General features: G+C 40.7%; 2 protein-coding genes across 3 annotated transcripts in view; one reads left to right on the forward strand and one right to left on the reverse strand.

Annotated features, from left to right (window-relative positions):
• The window catches only part of PFKM (phosphofructokinase, muscle), a 53,847-nt gene extending 37,960 nt beyond the window's left edge, over nt 1-15,887 (reverse strand). Inside the window, exon 1 of one of the 2 annotated variants that reach the window (XM_056798370.1) lies at nt 15,793-15,887. Coding sequence is in view for 1 of the 2 variants with exons in the window: in XM_056798368.1 (XP_056654346.1) it covers nt 3,783-3,858 (76 nt within the window). In the remaining variant the exon portion in view is untranslated. Of the gene's footprint in view, nt 1-3,782; nt 4,047-15,792 lie in introns of those variants that run through there. The other variant, XM_056798368.1, reaches the window with a different exon arrangement.
• SENP1 (SUMO specific peptidase 1) overlaps nt 14,861-16,587 on the forward strand; it is a 76,705-nt gene continuing 74,978 nt past the window's right edge. Inside the window, exons 1-2 of the mRNA XM_056800629.1 lie at nt 14,861-15,013; nt 15,128-15,335. Coding sequence (XP_056656607.1) covers nt 14,861-15,013; nt 15,128-15,335 — 361 coding nt within the window. The remainder of the gene's footprint in view (nt 15,014-15,127; nt 15,336-16,587) is intronic.

Below are 16,587 nucleotides of genomic sequence, written 5' to 3' on the forward strand. Positions count from 1 at the left end.
GCAAAGAATTGGAAAGTGAGGAGATGTCCATCAATTGGGGAATGGCTGAACAAATTGTGTTATATGATTGTATTGGAATGCTATTATGATATTAGAAATAATGAGCAGGTTGATTTCAGAAAAACCTAGAAAGAATGATGCAGCATGAAGTGAGCAGATTCAGGAGAAATTTATATACAGTATCAGCAATATTGCACAATGAAGAACAGTGAATTACTTAGCTCTTCTCAGCAATACAATCCCAAAGGACTAATGATGAAAAATACTATCTATTTTCAGAGAATTTATAGGGTCTTAATCTAGACGAAGACATAGTATATTTCACTTTCATTCCTCATTTTCTTGTTCGTATTTTCTTCCACAAAAGAACTAATATGGAAAAAATGTTTTGCAGGATTGCACATGTAAACTCTTATCAGATTGCTTATCATCTCAGAGAGGAGAAAGAAGCAAGGAGAGAATTTGGGACTCAAAATTTTTTTAAAATAAATTTTAAAATTGTTTTTACATGTAATTGGGGAAGGAATAAAATATTATCAAATTAACTAGAAAAAAGACTTTTAAAGAACAATTACTATCCATACTATCCATATATCTACTATATATATTCTCAAAAATTTAGAAAGAAATCACTTTCCCACAATCCTTTTATGAGACATAGTTAATCCTAATACCTAAACTAGGGAAGGATAAAACACAAAAAGAAAACCATAGGCCAATATCATTAATGACTATTGTTTAAAATTTTTTAAACAAAATCCTGCCAAAACCAACTAGAGTAATTTATCTAAGAAGTCTTTCATTATGACCAAATTGGATTTACATCAACAATACAACAGTCATATTAAGCATCTAAAATTTTCATAATATAGTGTCTAAAAAACTATAACAATTTCTTTAAGAAATCATTATGACCATAATGGATCTATAGTATACTAGGGATGCAAGAATCATTCAATATCTGAAAAAAAAAAAACTAATCATATTAAAAGTTTTAATCAGATCCCTGGGAGTCAAAGTAAAGTTCATATTTCTAAATGAGTTGCTATTTCTATTTTCCTCCCTTTCAATTTAAATACAGGCTTCATAATTCCCATGTTTTCAAATCAGAAGTATAATTGGAGTATATAAAGAGTGTTTTCCTTTCATCTTTCTTACCCCTGGAACATGAGAACAGAAGGACCAAAGTCTAGATAATTTAGTTCCCTGACCTTTTTTTTCTGTTTATCATACAGTCAAAATGGGATGTTTTTGCCTGAAATCCTTGGGGAACCAAGCAGAAGAATTTTCTGAACATGAATCATAGCAAAAGGTGCCACACATTTTCTTCCCTTCCACCAAAGTTGCCATTCATCTTTTGTTATCTTGTAGAGAAGCAAGTCTTTAGAATAAGTCTTTACATAGCTGATAGGACTTGAGGGGTAGGTATACTTTTATTTCCTAATTAAGAGATATTGTTCCTTTCCTTTATGTTTCCTTCCTTATCCTTGTCTTTTTCCCTCTTCTCCCTGACCATCCCTTTTGACCCTATTACTATTTCTGCTCTTTCTTCAGTCCTTCCCCTATTCTTATCAACTTCAAACACCAAAAAGAATGACTGATAGGAAAAACTTATCTTTAGTGAAAAGAAATAGGCAGAAACCACCACCACCTCCAGCTTAGCATCTCAGGTGCAAGCTCAGAGAGACTCTTGATAGATGGTTCCCCAAAAACCATACTACCTACTACCCCTTCCTGTATTGCTTTGAAGGAAGACTTCCATAAATTCTCCTCCAAGTCGCCTGCCTTGAATGGAACAGAAGCACAAGAAGATATTATCCAATTATTTTGAAGTGCACCCAGCTCTTTACCCAATTCCTCTTCTTTTCCAGTTCCTCTTGGCCCAAGCTTAAGTTTTGAGGCCTTGAGAGTGCTAAGAAAAGAAAACCATACCAAGGTGTTTTTCATGGGGTGACTTAGAGAGACAGTCTAGTTCCAAAGAAGACTAGTACAGGTAACCACTCCCCAAGTTATTGTCTTAAGTGGTTATCTAGGTTTGGTTTTGCCCATGGCCATTTTAATGTCATAGTGACATTAGATCCTATATCGAATGAGATTGACAGAAAAGGAAAATGATAAATGTTGGAAGGGTTGTGGAAAAATGTTGGTGTAGATCTAATTGGATCTGATCTGGACGTTCTGGAGAGCAATTTGGAACTCTGTTCAAAGGACTCTAAAACTGTACATTTGATCTGTCAATACCATTACTAGGTCTACATCCCAAAGAGAGAGAGAGAGAGAGAGAGAGAGAGAGAGAGAGAGAGAGAGAGAGAGAGAGAGAGAGAGAGAGGGAGAGAGAGAGAGGGAGAGAGAGAGAGACAGAGAGAGAGAGGAAGGGGGAGAGAGAGAGAGAGAGAGAGAGAGAGAGAGAGAGAGAGAGAGAGAGAGAGAGAGAGAGAGAGAGAGAAAGAGAGAGACAGAGAGGGAGAGAGAGACAGAGAGAGAGAGAGACAGAGAGAGAGAGAGAGAGGGAGAGGGAGGGAGAGAGACAGAGAGAGGGAGAGAGAGACAGAGAGGGAGAGAGAGACAGAGAGAGAGAGAGACAGAGAGAGAGACAGAGAGAGGGAGAGAGAGAGAGAGAGGGAGAGAGAGAGAGAGACAGAGAGGAAGAGAGAGAGACAGAGAGGGAGAGAGAGAGAGAGAGAGAGAGAGAGAGAGAGAGAGAGAGAGAGAGAGAGAGAGAGAGAGAGAGAGAGAGAGAGAGGAGGACCTGTTTTTCCAAAAATATTTACTGCAGCTCTTTTTGTGGTAGCAAAGAATTGGAAATTAAGGAGTTGTTCATCATTTGGGAAATGGATGAACAAGTTGAGGTATATTGATTGTGATTGAATACCACTATGCTATAAGAAGTGACAAGCAGGATGATTTCAGAAAAATCTGGACTAACATCAACTGATGTAAAGAGAAGTGAGTGAGAAGAACCAGAAGAACACTGTATACAGTGACACAATATTTCTTGATCAACAACTATGAATGACCTAAATTATTCTCATCAATTCAGTGATTCAAGACAATCCCAGAGACACATGATGAAAAATGCCATCTGCTCTCTGAGAAAGAACTGCAGACTGAAGCATACTGTATTTCATTTTCTTCTTCTTCTTCATTTTTTATTTGAAATTTCTCCACAAAATGGCTAATATGGAAAAAAGTTTTCCATGATTGCACATGTAAAATGTATACCAGATTGCTTACCATTTCAGGAAGGGAATAGGGCAGGGAGGGAGAGAGGGTCAGAAGAAGGGAGAAAATTTGGAACTAAAAAAAAGGTTAAAGATCTTGTTTTTACATGTAATAGGGGAAAAACAAAATATCATTTTAAAAGTCTACTGTAACATTAAAAACATGTTTTATACATTTCCATTTTTAATGTCAAAGTTCCTTCAGTCAAAAAAGTATTTATTGTGTGCCTTCCATGTGCCAAACACTGTGTTTGGCGTTGGGGATACAGGATAAGCTTACAATAAAATACATCTACTTAGTGGATTCCTTTCAATCGACCTTATAATTCATTTAATTTACAAAATACAAACTTTCTCACTATGACTCTATCCACATCCCTTTTTCTCATAACATCCTCAACTCCATCTTTTTCCAGCCTACAACTCTCATTTCTGTTTTACCAGTGTGTGCATTTAAACTAGTTCATAATATTGGACTCAAATCTGCCTTTTGCTAATCTGCTTTTCCCCAATTCCTTCCCTTTCTTTGAACTCCCCCATTCCACAGCACAAATTCCTCACCTATTTCCACAGTTACTATGTAATCTTCAGTTTCTTGAGTTTTTTTCAAAAGAACCATATTCGTCAGAGTTACCATGATGCAAGTTGAAGATGGGGTATGGTAATTGCTGGTATGACTCAGAACCAGATGAAGCAGCAAATGTTAACCTTTTCTTTACCCCTTTCACCTCTCCCTGATGGTGCTGTTCCCAACTAGATAACTTATTTTCATGGATCCTGGGAGCAATAGGAGTCTGTGCTTCTCTTTAAGAGCAACTGGGTCTTGTGCCTCAGGCAGGGCAAGAGGAAAAAAGGAGACACAGAAAATTTGGTTGAGACAAAGACAGTTTAGAATTTTATTTTTTATAGACCCAAGTTTCTGGATGTTCTGAAGTACTGGGTGCCATAGAAACAAGGAACCCTATAGCAGGGGTCCTTGAGGCTGGGATGATTCACAAATGGTGAAGTGAGTAGAGAATTTACTAGGCCATAGATGACAAATTTAGTATATTTCCCTTATGTCCCACCATCTATCCCAATTCTTCCCCATTTTCCTAAGCCTTGTCTTCCATGTATGTCAGCCTATTAAATTTTATGTGGGTAAATTAGAATTAGATGGTATCATCATATTACATTTTATATGGGTGAATTAGAAGGGCTAGTTTGGTTGACACAAATCAATAATAAAAGATACATTGAAATGAGGATGGATATTGTAGGACTATTGAACTGCTAATGCATATATTCTTTTTTTTTTTAAACCCTTACCTTCCATCTTGGAGTCAATACTGTGTATTGGCTCCAAGGCAGAAGAGTGGTAAGGGCTAGGCAATGGGGGGTCAAGTGACTTGCCCAGGGTCACACAGCTGGGAAGTGTCTGAGGCCAGATTTGAACCTAGGACCTCCTGTCTCTAGGCCTGGGTCTCAATCCACTGAGCTACCCAGCTGCCCCCTAATGCATATCTTCTTAACAATCTATTAATAATCTCGGACTAAATACCCTCCTATGCATAAAACCTGTCCTAAGCACTGTGGGGTTTTTAGAAAAATGAGGTTGCCCAGTGTCTATGCTCTGGAAGATCTAGGCTAGTCAGCAAAACTAGTCAACACATATGAAAAAATGGATTTGAATGAATAATTCCTATCCTAGGGATAGAGGAAGATCACCACTCAGGTAGTTAATGATTAAAGACAGACAAAACAGAGGTGGACAAAACCTTTATAATATAATGAAAGGAACACAAGCGGATGTTGATAATCCTCTGAAACAGCAGGCAACTCGTTGGACTCTATTGGCCTTTTGTGCCCCTTAGCTTCAGGAACCATGTTTCTCAGAATCCTATGAGTCACTGAATGACTGGTCTGGTAATTGTGGTTGCTTAAGCCTAGCTGGCTGCTTTGTGAACAAGACCCCATGTCTCTTCTCTTCACTCCTGGCTTTTTCTTTATCCCTGTAACAGTTAAAAATTTAGGGGAGATGGGGAGATGATATTTTTTTACATCCCTTAAGCCTGGAACATTCTCCCTTTGCTGCTCTGAGTACAGAGTTGCTTAGCTTCCTTTAAATTTCAACTAAAATCCTCTCTTCTACAGGAAATCCTCCTTACTCCCTCTTAGTTCTAGTGCTTTCCCTCTTTTAATTATTTCCTATTTATTCTGTATATAACTTGCTTTATAGATTTATGTACATGTAGTCTCCCTCATAATTGTAAGCTCCTTGAGGGAAAGGACTGTCTTTTGCCTCTTTGCATCCCCAGAGCTTAGCATAGTGCCTGGCATATATAGTAGGTACTCAATAAATGTTTTCCAATTCATTAAGGCTGGAGTGCCATCTCTTAATTCTACTGTGTTCTCAGTGTTGATTATCTCCAATTAGTTATTTGCATGTTGTCTCTCCCATTAGACTATGAGTTCTTTCAGAAAAAAAGACTCCCTTTCTTTTTCTTTTTTCTTTCTTTTTTTCTTTGGGTATCCCCAGCCCTTTGCACAGATCTTGGCACATAACTGATGTTTAATAAATATTTAGTAATTGAGTGACTGATTGATTCTGTTGGCCCCACCTATTCAGATGCATTTTCCCAAGGACTAGAGAACGGGATATGAATAAGAATCCACATGAAGGAGGGAAGCTAGGTGGCTCAGTGTTTTGAAAGCCTGGCCTAGAGATGAGAGGTCTGGGTTCAAATCTACCCTTAGACACTTCCTAGCTATGTGACCTTCAGCAAGTCACTTCACCCCCATTGCCTAGCTCTTACTGCTCTTCTGCCTTAGAACCAAAACACAGTATGGATTCTAGGATGAAAGGTAAAGGTTTAAAAAAAAAGAATCTGAGTGGTAGAAAATTTGATAAATAGTAGCTAAATTAACAGATCTGTTTATTAGTTAATGTAGAGATATTAACATAAATCTCTTGGTTTAAAAGAATAGTAGTAGAGATGCTCAGTTATTCATAAGCAACAATAAGGAGTTAAGCAGAAACCAAGAAATACTCCTTGGTATTTGACATGCAAAGATAAAAAAATGAAATAGTTCTTACCCTTCAGGAGCTTGCTTTCTTTTGGGGGAAATAGTCTCTCTCTCAAAATAGTCAAATGAATCTGTGAACCCACTGGCTTGGATGTTGTCACCAGGAGTAACACAGATTGCTGTCAGATATCCTGTGTTTCTCTTGTCCATGCCCTTCCATAAATTCACTCTAGAGGTTCCTTGCTTTCTTGTCTTACTCTGGGGATACTAGTAAAGCACTTATACTGTCTGATTGACATCCTTCATTCTCATGTGATCTCTCCATCTTTTCTTTCTATTAACCTTTACCCCACTTTGGTTATATGTTGCAGCTCTGCAATTATGTCCCTCTCTGTTACCATCATTTTCAATTCTTTGGAGACTGTTTTGTGTATTTGTAGCCAATAGCATTGGAAGATTTTGAAATTAAATAGGTGGCCCTTTATCTTGGGGAGAAGATTGGGGTCAGTGGAAAATTTCAATTTCCTAAAGGCAATCCAGAGCTTCCCCTGTTTATTTCTAGGTTCAACTTATTGTTTACTTGTACTCTCTGCATTAGAAATGCATGCTGATGGGAAATCTCTGTAAGTTGTATGCAACCTCTCCTAATTTGAGGTTCTCTCTATCCAAATTTAGAGCAGCTACAGGGTGCAGTGGAAAGAGCAATGGGTTTAGAAACAAGGAAACTCATCTTCCTGAGTTTAAAACTGGCTTCAGATACTTACTAGATGTGTGACCCTAGGCAAGTCACCTAACCCTGTTTGCCTCAGTTTCTCACTGGAGAAAGAAATAGCAAACAGCTCCAGCTTTGCCAAGAAAACTCAAAACAGAGACATAAAGAGTCTGGCATGATTGAAACAACTGAACAACAACTATCCAAATTTATCACTCAATCCACATCTTCATGGCAGTTAACTCTTGGCCCCTCCCTTCTCAGGAAGTTCAGGACTGTTCTCAAAGTCTTCCTTTCTATTCTAACTCCTGACTTTATTCTAAGGGACTTTAACATATATGTTGATGGTACCTTAATCACTAATCTATCAATTCCTGAATCTCCTTAGTTCCCATAATCTACTCCCACATTCCAAATCAACACAAACGGTTGTTACAATTTTAATCTTAAAATCTCCTACCAATTTTCCATGTCCATAGTTAAAAACTCTAAACTTCTGCTCTTCCTATTCTATGTCATCCACCAGGATCTTCAGTCTCTGCACCCCTCAGTACTCTCCCATGTCATATGTTTTCTCTGGCATAGTTCTTCCCTTTCCAATCTTAACACTTTGGCTAAAGTAATCAGCTTACCACTAAAGTTTCCTTTACTCTTGACTACTTGCTCACTTGTTCTAATGAACAACTGGCAATCCTGAATTATTCAAGCCATCCTGCCTTTACTTCTACGCAAATACTACAGACTGAATCTGCTACAACTTTATAGCTAATATTTAGCATTTATATAGCACCTGCTATGTGCCAGGCATCCAGTACCCTTTTCCATGAGATTTTAAAATGTTTTTGTTCTAAAACAGTGTTGCCTTTGGTCAGTTTCTCTCTTTACTTGTCAAATATGTTGAGCGTTTGCTGACTAAAGGGCTTTTAAGGCTCTCTGTCTCTGTATTATGGCAATTGAGTCACATAAATTAAACTTCTGCATCAAATTATAACTTATCAGTTGTTTCTTTAGTTTACTAGTCATTTTTGATTTATTACTTTTTAAATAGTTCAGGATTAATTATTTCATTTATATTCTTTTCCTCATTACTACTTTTCCTTCTAGCTTTTTACTACTTCTGATCTTTCCTGGCTGTTAAAATATAATCAATTTCATTTTTGGTGATATCACTCAATATTCATGTCCAATGCCTACCAATTCTCTTCTTGAAGAAAATATTCATAACCTAATATGAAGAAAACTATCATAATATAAAGGTGTGGAATTTCCATGTAGTCTATAAATTGTTCACTTCTCTCGTTCCATCTTCCTGACCTGTGTTCCAATTATTTCTCACCATCCTCAACCATTCCCACCTTAGTCACCACCTATCCAAATATACCGAGTTCTTGGTAGAATATCTCTCCTTTTCATCTTCTGCAATCAATGCTGGCGCGTAAGTGGCATTTTTAAAATTAAATTAAAAATTTTTATTTTAAAATTTTATTTAATTGATTAATTTAGAGCATTTTCCCAGGATTACAAAAATCATGTTCTTTCCCTTCCCTCCCCTGAGTCCCCTCCCATATCCTATGCACAATTCCACTGGGTTTTTACATGTGTCTTTGGAGCATTTATTTTTTAAGTGGTTGCCTTTTTTGAAAAATTTATTATGAGCACTTCCTTTACTTTGTAACCCTACAAAATGACCAAATATCCCAAGAAAGTAATTGCTACAATTGAGCATAACAGAAAACCAACTCTGCCTTTGCCTTAACAAGGAAAACCAGTTAGTTACAAGGTCCTTCTTCAGGAGGGGCGAGCCAAGATGGTGACTTAGTAGCACGAAAAACTTGGAGCCACTCGGAAATTTCTTCCAAATGGATCATTACGTCTCAAAAGGACAGAGGTCCAAACAGGATGAGTAAAGGGGTTCTTCCATTGCACACAACTTGAAAGGTAGGCCAGTGAGAGGAAATTCCCATGCTATAAGGGGGCAAAACTGCACAAGGGACTACTGCTCTCCCCACTCCCCCAGCAGTTAGAACCAAGGCTAGGGAAATCTCCAAATTCTTGGGGGCCCACTGAAGCACCACAAACTGGCCCCTGAGGGCTGTGAGACTGGGGAATAGCAGGGAGCAGTGGTGGCAGCAACTAAGGAAGATAGCCTCAGGGCAAAATGTGGTGCAGCATGATGTGCTACTGAGCCACCCTTGAAAATACCAGCCATAGGAGGTGGGACTCAGAGTTATAGCAGCAACAGGCAGCAGCAGCAATAGCAGTGGCTACTGCAGAGGAAGATAGCCCCAGGGCAAAATGCTCTGAAGCATGATACACACCAAACACCACAGGTTTATTTACCTGCCCTCACTCAGACCTCTGATAGGGAAGGGAAGAGAGTACCAAGGCATTAGCCTGTGACACAGAAACCAAGATAGTAATGACCACCAACATGCAAGAATTCCAATCCACAAGTGGGAAAAGGAGTAAACAACAGCAAAAAAAGCTCTTGATTTTGAAAATTTTCTATGGAGAAAAAGAGCAAAATACAGAAGCAATGGAAGAGGAACAGACACAAGCAAAATACCCCCCCCCCCCATGGAAATTAGTCACAAGCTCTGGAGGAACTCAAAAAGGAGTTCAAGAACCAAGTAAGATAGAAGAAAAATGGGAAATTCTTCCTTCTGGTCTTGTTTATGGTGCGTGTCAAGATTGAAATGACATAATTTGACTTGTCTTTCAGTATATAAATATAAACAAAACATATAGGTTGTTATTGTTCAGTTATTTGGGTCAGATCTCTTTGTGACTGCATTTGGGATTTTCCTGGCAAAGATATTGGAGTGGTTTGTCATTCCCTTCTCCAACTCATTTCACAGATGAGAAAACTGAAGCAATCAGGATTAAGTGACTTGCCCAGGATCACACATCTAGTAAGTATCTGAGATCAGATTTGAACTCAGGAAAATGAGCTTTCCTGACTCTAGTTCCAGCACCCTTGTCCACGGCACCACCTACTGCCCACACAACATAAAAGTATACATAAAATATATACAGAGTAAAAACAAGATAATTTCAGCAAGGTGGAAGAAAGGTTCAAATAGCTGGAGGGATGAGGAAAGGCCCCATAAAGGAGATAGCACATGAGGTACACTTTGAAGGAAGTGAGGGATTCTAAGTCAAGGATTATCCAAGAATATACTCTAGGCTTATGACAAATTATGAAGACTACAGGTTTTGGTGAAGTGGGTGGTTGTATAAGATAATCTGTTTTGGACATGTTGAATTTGAGATGTTTATTGAACATCCAGTTAAATAGATCCAATAGGAGCTCAAGACAAGTGACTGGGGCTGGATATATTGATGTGAGTCATTTGCACAGAGTAGTAATTGAACCTGCATGGGGACAGAAGGTATACTTTACTATTGATCTAGACCCTTTCTGTGGGAAGTGCACTATTCCATCCCTACTACAACTCATGGCACCTGATGAGCTTCCCAATGAGGAAGTGTAGAGGGGAAAAAAAGCCCAGGAAAGAAGGTTGGGATACAATAGAAACAATATGCATAGACTTGGATGCCTATATATCAAGATGTAGGTAAACAAAATAGAGTTCTATTTTGAAGGAGTAAGTATGACATCATAGGCATCTCACATACATTTTAAGGTTGGAATATGAAAATTGAATATTCTGAAAGCCATGATATGACCATGCCATTCTCCTGCTCAAGTTCCAGAACTTTTACTCTAGGACAGAATTTTTTTTTGGCATTTTTTACTGAAGATTTATTGCAAGTTACCTCTCCCTTTAAGGGAATGTCCTACATGGTCCAATTTGTGCCCTAGATTATAATTTCAAAGAGTTAATAATAGTATAGTTGGATACCAAGGCCTGAGACTATTAAAGGGAAATCTGTTCTAAAAGGATAGATAACTGATGAAAAAAAATCTACTCATACATTCTCAAATCATTTCAATGAGGAAGGAAAAGGGATAGGGTCTAAGGAGACCAAAATGGTGACAATGAAATTCATATTTTAAAAGTACATGTAGGGGGCAGCTAGATGGCTCAGTGGATTGAGAGCCAGGTCTAGAGTCAGGAGGTCCTAGGTTCAAATCTGGCCTCAGATGCTTCCTAGCTGTGTGGCCCTGGGCAAGGCACTTAACCCTCATTGTCTAGCCCTTACCATTCTTCTGCTTTGGAACAAATACATAGTATTTATTCTAAGACAGAAGTTAAGAGTTTTTTTTTTTTTAAGTACATGCACAAACACATAGGATAAACTGAGTATAAACATAAAAGTGACATATTCCTATAAGAATTCATGGCAAAAAAGGTCCAATATGAATTGAAACTTAAAATAAATGAGGATAACACAAGGACTTTTTTAAACCTCTTAAGAGCAGGAAGGAGATCAAGGAAAAGACAGGACCTCTACTTGGGATAATGATAATGAATGATGGAGAGAAGGTAGAACTATTTCCTCTATTTCCTACCTTATGCCTATTTTCTGTCAAGGAGAAAGATCTATAGATTTGAAGGATGGGATAAAGTTGAAACCCAAGATAATTAAGGTGATGTGACAAGGGGGAAAATAATGTAGGGATTACATAGGAATATGATGAGCCCCCTGGACTCACGATGACCTCTTAATTGGCTGAATAACCATGGGATTTGAAAATGATCCCAAATTCCATCTAGTGTGTCCAGGTAGGTAAATCTGAAAATCAGTGCAGGGGGTATGAAGCAACACTATTGCTACCTCATGAGCCACTGAATTTGACTTGAAATGGCCATCAAAGGCCATTTAATCCAATCTATGCGTGAAAAGGAATCATGTCTACATTATCTTTTACTTGAAGACCTCTAGCAAGAAAGGACATTAAAATGGAGAAAGGTGGTGGAAGGGAGTGTTTCTTCTAAAAGAAAAGATAATTGGTCTGTCATTCCTATGCCATGCTGAACAACTATTCCCACTCCCTCATCTGGCTCTGAGATGCAATCCCCAGAACACATTAGGTCTTTTGGCTGCCATGTTGCTCTATTGTGACAGGTAGTCACCTGTGTGTCAGTCAGATTAAACACTGTGTGTCAGTCACTGTGCTAAGCACTGGAGATACAAAGTCAAAAGTGAAATAGCTCTTGTTCTCAAAGAGCTTACATTTGAATGGGAGAGACAACATGTACAGATATATTTATAAGGTATATAAAATGAATGTCAGGAGGTTATGGGAGAGGGAGCATTAGCCGTCTCAGGATTAGGAAAGCTTCATGTAGAAGGTGACTATTGAGCTAAGTCTTGAAGAAAACCAGGGATTCCAAATGGTGGAAGTGAGAAAAGAGAGTATTCCAGGTATGGGAATGACTAGTATAAAGGCATGGAGATAGGAAATGGACTGGTATATGTGAGGAAGAGCAAGTAGGCCATTATGTCTGGACTGAAGAGGCAGCTAAGTGGTACAGTTGATAAAGTACTGAGTCTGGAGTCAGGAAGATGAGTTTAAATCTGGCCTCAATCACTTAGCTATGTGATCCTGGGTAAGTTGTTTAACCTGCCTGCCTGAGCTTCCTCAACTGAGAAACAAATAAGACTTACCTTAAAGGATTATGATGATTAAATGAAATATTTATAAATCACTTAGCACAGTGCCTACTTCACAGTAAGTATATAATAAAGGCTTATTCCCTTCAAAAAGTTTCAGGAGAGGCAATAATATATACGAAGACTGGAAAAAAGGGAATAAGCCAGGCTGTGAAGAACTTTAAATGTCGAAGAGGAGTTTATGCTTGATGCTAAAGATGAGAACTACTGGGGTGTATTGAATAGGGGAGTGACCTGACTGGACCTGCATTTTAGGACATCACTTCAGCAGCTATGTAGAGGATAGGTTAGAGTAGCAAAGAATTTGAAGAAAGAAAACTATTTAAGAGACTGTTTCAATACTTCAGGCAAGAGGGAACAAAGGCCTAAACTAAGGTGGCAGCATGTGGGTAGCAAGAAGGGGATAGATGTAAGAGATATTATTTAGATGGAAATAAGCCATAGCATTTGACTGGATATGTATGATGAGACATGGCAGTAGCAAACCTGAGCAATTGGAAGGACTGGCAATAAGAAGGAAAAAAGGAAGGATAAGGTTTGAGGAAAAAAATGAGTCCTGATTTGGATATTGAGGTAGAGTTGTCCCTAGCCATTTGGCTCTAAAGGATGTGTGACTGGAGTTCAGGAGAGAAAATAGAACTGGATATAAATTTCTAGAAAATCACATACAAAGAAATGATCACTGAACCCATGGAGGTAATGAGAGAGTATGGAGAGAAGAGGGCTTAAGAAAAAGCCTTGGGAATCTATCCATTAATAGCAGGCATAACATGTATGAAGATCCAGTAAGAATATTCAGTAATCAGCTAAGAGAACTAGAAAGAACCATGTCAAACAAACAAACAAACAAAAAAACAGAAAGAAGGGGCAGCTGGGTGGCTCAGTGGATTGAGAGTCAGCCTAGAGATGGGAAGTCCTAGGTTCAAATCTGGCCTCCGATACTTCCCAGCTGTGTGTCCCTGGACAAGTCACTTGACCCCCATTGCCTAGCCCTTACCACTCTTCTGCCTTGGAGCTAATACTGTGTATTGGCTCCAAGACAGAAGGTAAGGGTTTAAAAAAAAAAAACATAAGGGGAGAATATGCATGAGAAGAAAGTGCTCATTATTGTTAAATATTGCAAAGACGTTGAGAATGAGGATCAAAATATGACTAGGAGATAGTTTCAATTTAATGAGGTCTGATGCTCCAGTGACTCCATCTTTAAACAGCCTCCATTTCAGTGTAAAAATGAACAGTCACATCTACTTTCCCCTCCTGGCCCAACTCCTGACTTTCAGTCTTCAAAATCATGTCTTTACTCCTGTCTTTTCCTGGAACTTCTGCTCAGTGCCGGGGCTTCTTTGTCCTAGGACATCCAATCACTCCATTTTTAATTTTTAGACTTCAAAACTAGGAAGTTGCTCTAAGAACTTTCATCAATCTCATCTTGCACACCAATACATCACTCTCCCCTTTTGTATATGGTCTTCTTCCATTAGAATGGAGGCCCCTTGAGTCTGAAGACTCTTCTTGTTTGCATTTGTATAAAGAGAAGTCTTGTATAGTGCCTGGCACAGAATAAGACTTAATAATTGCATACTGGCTTCCTTCCTTCCTTTCTGCATTTGAGTTTATCTTTGCTACAGTATCATTGCAAGGCCTTTCATGTTATGTTCAATGGGTGTTTCTCTTATCACTGTGATGAACAATGCTGCAAAATGATACAAAAACACTATCTGAGGACTCCTTGCCCTTCTCTCCTTGGAAGGATGTTTTCATATACTTAGAAGCAACGTGTAATCCCTAACTGCCATCCATTTCTCTCCATTTCATATTAGGGGTGTGTGTGTATACAGTAGAAATGGCTCCAAAGAAAGCCTACTTCATTCGGAGATTTTTTCAGTGAACTGGTGGTCTTTTCCTGCCAATGGTTTCCATGACAATAAAGCTTTTACGTAACCTGTATGCTAGTTTTGTGAGATGTGAGATACTACTTAACCGGCTCATCATCTCCCCTATATTTCGCTATTCTGTTGGAAAGCTGAAAGATTTTGCCAGTTTCTTTGCTGAAACCTAGGGGATATCAAGGCTGCGTTATTTCCTGGGTCACCAGTCTAGTAAAAAAAGGAAATGAATAAAGCAGGAAGAAAACTGCAGCCTGCCATGTTCTTGCCAGGTTAACCTCAGGAAATCACGCTGGCTCCGTGGTGAAGATGCTCCTTTTTCTGGACCTGGGGAGTTTTTTATTGGAGTCCACGCCTTCTCGGCCTCCCTCAACCCCTCAGCAGGCGAGGATCGAGAGTTCCGGAGGGAGCTGTAGCCGCCTCCAGCCCGGGGAGATGAAGGGGAGGAGGCGATGGGGTCCATCCCTGTCATTTTACCGATAGGGAAACTGAGGTCGGTCCAGGGAAGGTATAGGAGGTCCTTTCCGGGGAGAGGAAAGAACATCTCTGCTTCGCAGGAAGGAAGCACCACGACCCTAATTGTCCTCCGAGTCGCAGCAGCTTCAGTCTGGAAGGGCGGGGGGGGGGGGGGGGGGGGAGGGGAAGGAAGGGAAGAATGGAGAGGCGCCGGCTTTCCCTAAGCGCGCACGCGCAGACGCTCAGCGCGGTCCCCACCCTAGCGCTGGCTCTACGGGATCTGTATAATCCTCAGCTGCGGAGGCCCTGCAGAAACGGCTACCGCAGCCGCAGCCGCCGCCGCCGCCGCCGCCGCCGCCGCCAGGGAAAGCTTCCGGTGCGGCGGAGGTGGTTCCGGTTCGCAGCGGTTCCCGGGTTCTGTGTTCGGCTCCCGGCCGGAAACCCCCTCGCGTGGCGCCCGGTTCCGGTTCGGTGAGTGGCGGCGGGAAGCGGGAGGGGGAGCCAAAGGGAAGCCGGGGCACGGAGGCCGAGCCGGGCTAGGTCAGGACGAACCTGACTGAGGTGGGGCTGGGCGGAGAAGGTGGCGGTTCTCACCCCTCCTGTCCCCCGGAACCTGCCTGTTTCTCCCCCCTCCCGCCTCCTCCCATTCCCCGGCAGCCGTTAATCTTGAAGGCCTGGGGGGAGGGGACTTCACCCGCCGCCGTCCCAGGGGAGCAGGCCCCCTGGGGAACCTGGACGGTCCCAGGAGGAAGCTCCATCTTCCCAGGGAGCGGCCTCCCGGGAGCATCCCCATGACCCTCTTCTCCCCTCCCCCAGGCCATTGATCCTCTGCGCCCGGATCCCGCTGTCATCGGAGCCGACCTCCGCGGAGAGCTCCGGCGGGCCAGGGTCGGCCTTCTCTGCACCCCCTCCCCCCTGGGTCGCTCACCTGGGGCATTCCTCCCGCTGAGAAATATCCAGGAGCTTCCCTCTCCCTCTGTTGAGGTCCTGGAGACTGCAGACACAGAGAAGAGATACTCAGCCTCCCCTGCCTATTATCAGTGCCCGTGCACTGCCTCCAATATCTTTCTTCGCCATAACTACACCCCTTTTATCACAGCCCAGCCAGCCCCCTGGGTCCTCTGTGTCTGCTACCCTGCAAAGGGCTGGGGTGGGCATTCTAAAAGTTAGATGCAGCCTGGAATCCTTTCCTTCTTTTTCTCCCATCTCCCACCCCCCTAAAATCCCGTTTTCCACAGAGGCTTTCCTGAACCTCTTTATTGCTGATGTCTTCCCACTGTTTATTATCTCCCGTGTATACTCTCTGGATCTCTCCTATGTTTGTCTCCTTATTACACTATGAGCTCCTCGAGATTGGGTTTTTTTTTGCCTCTTGTATTGTCTGACTCATAGTAGACACTTAATAAATGTTTGTTTTTGTTTTTTAAACCCTTATCCTCTGTCTTATAATCAATACTGGTATTGATTCCGAGGGCCAGGTATTGGTCCCAAGGCAGAAAAATGGTAAGGGGTAGGCAAATGGGGGAATAAATGATTTGCCCAGGGTCACACAGCTAGGACACCTAGAAGGGCAGATTTAAACCCAGAACCTCCTATCTCTAGTCTTGACTCTCAATCTACTTGAGCCACCTAACTGACCCCAATAAATGCTTGTTGATTTTCTTAAATATTTGTACCACATAGAAATGTTGAAATATAAATTATATTGAGGGGGAGCGAGAGT

This window comes from Monodelphis domestica, chromosome 5 (genome assembly GCF_027887165.1).
Source record: "Monodelphis domestica isolate mMonDom1 chromosome 5, mMonDom1.pri, whole genome shotgun sequence".
NCBI classification, from domain to species: Eukaryota; Metazoa; Chordata; class Mammalia; order Didelphimorphia; family Didelphidae; genus Monodelphis; species Monodelphis domestica.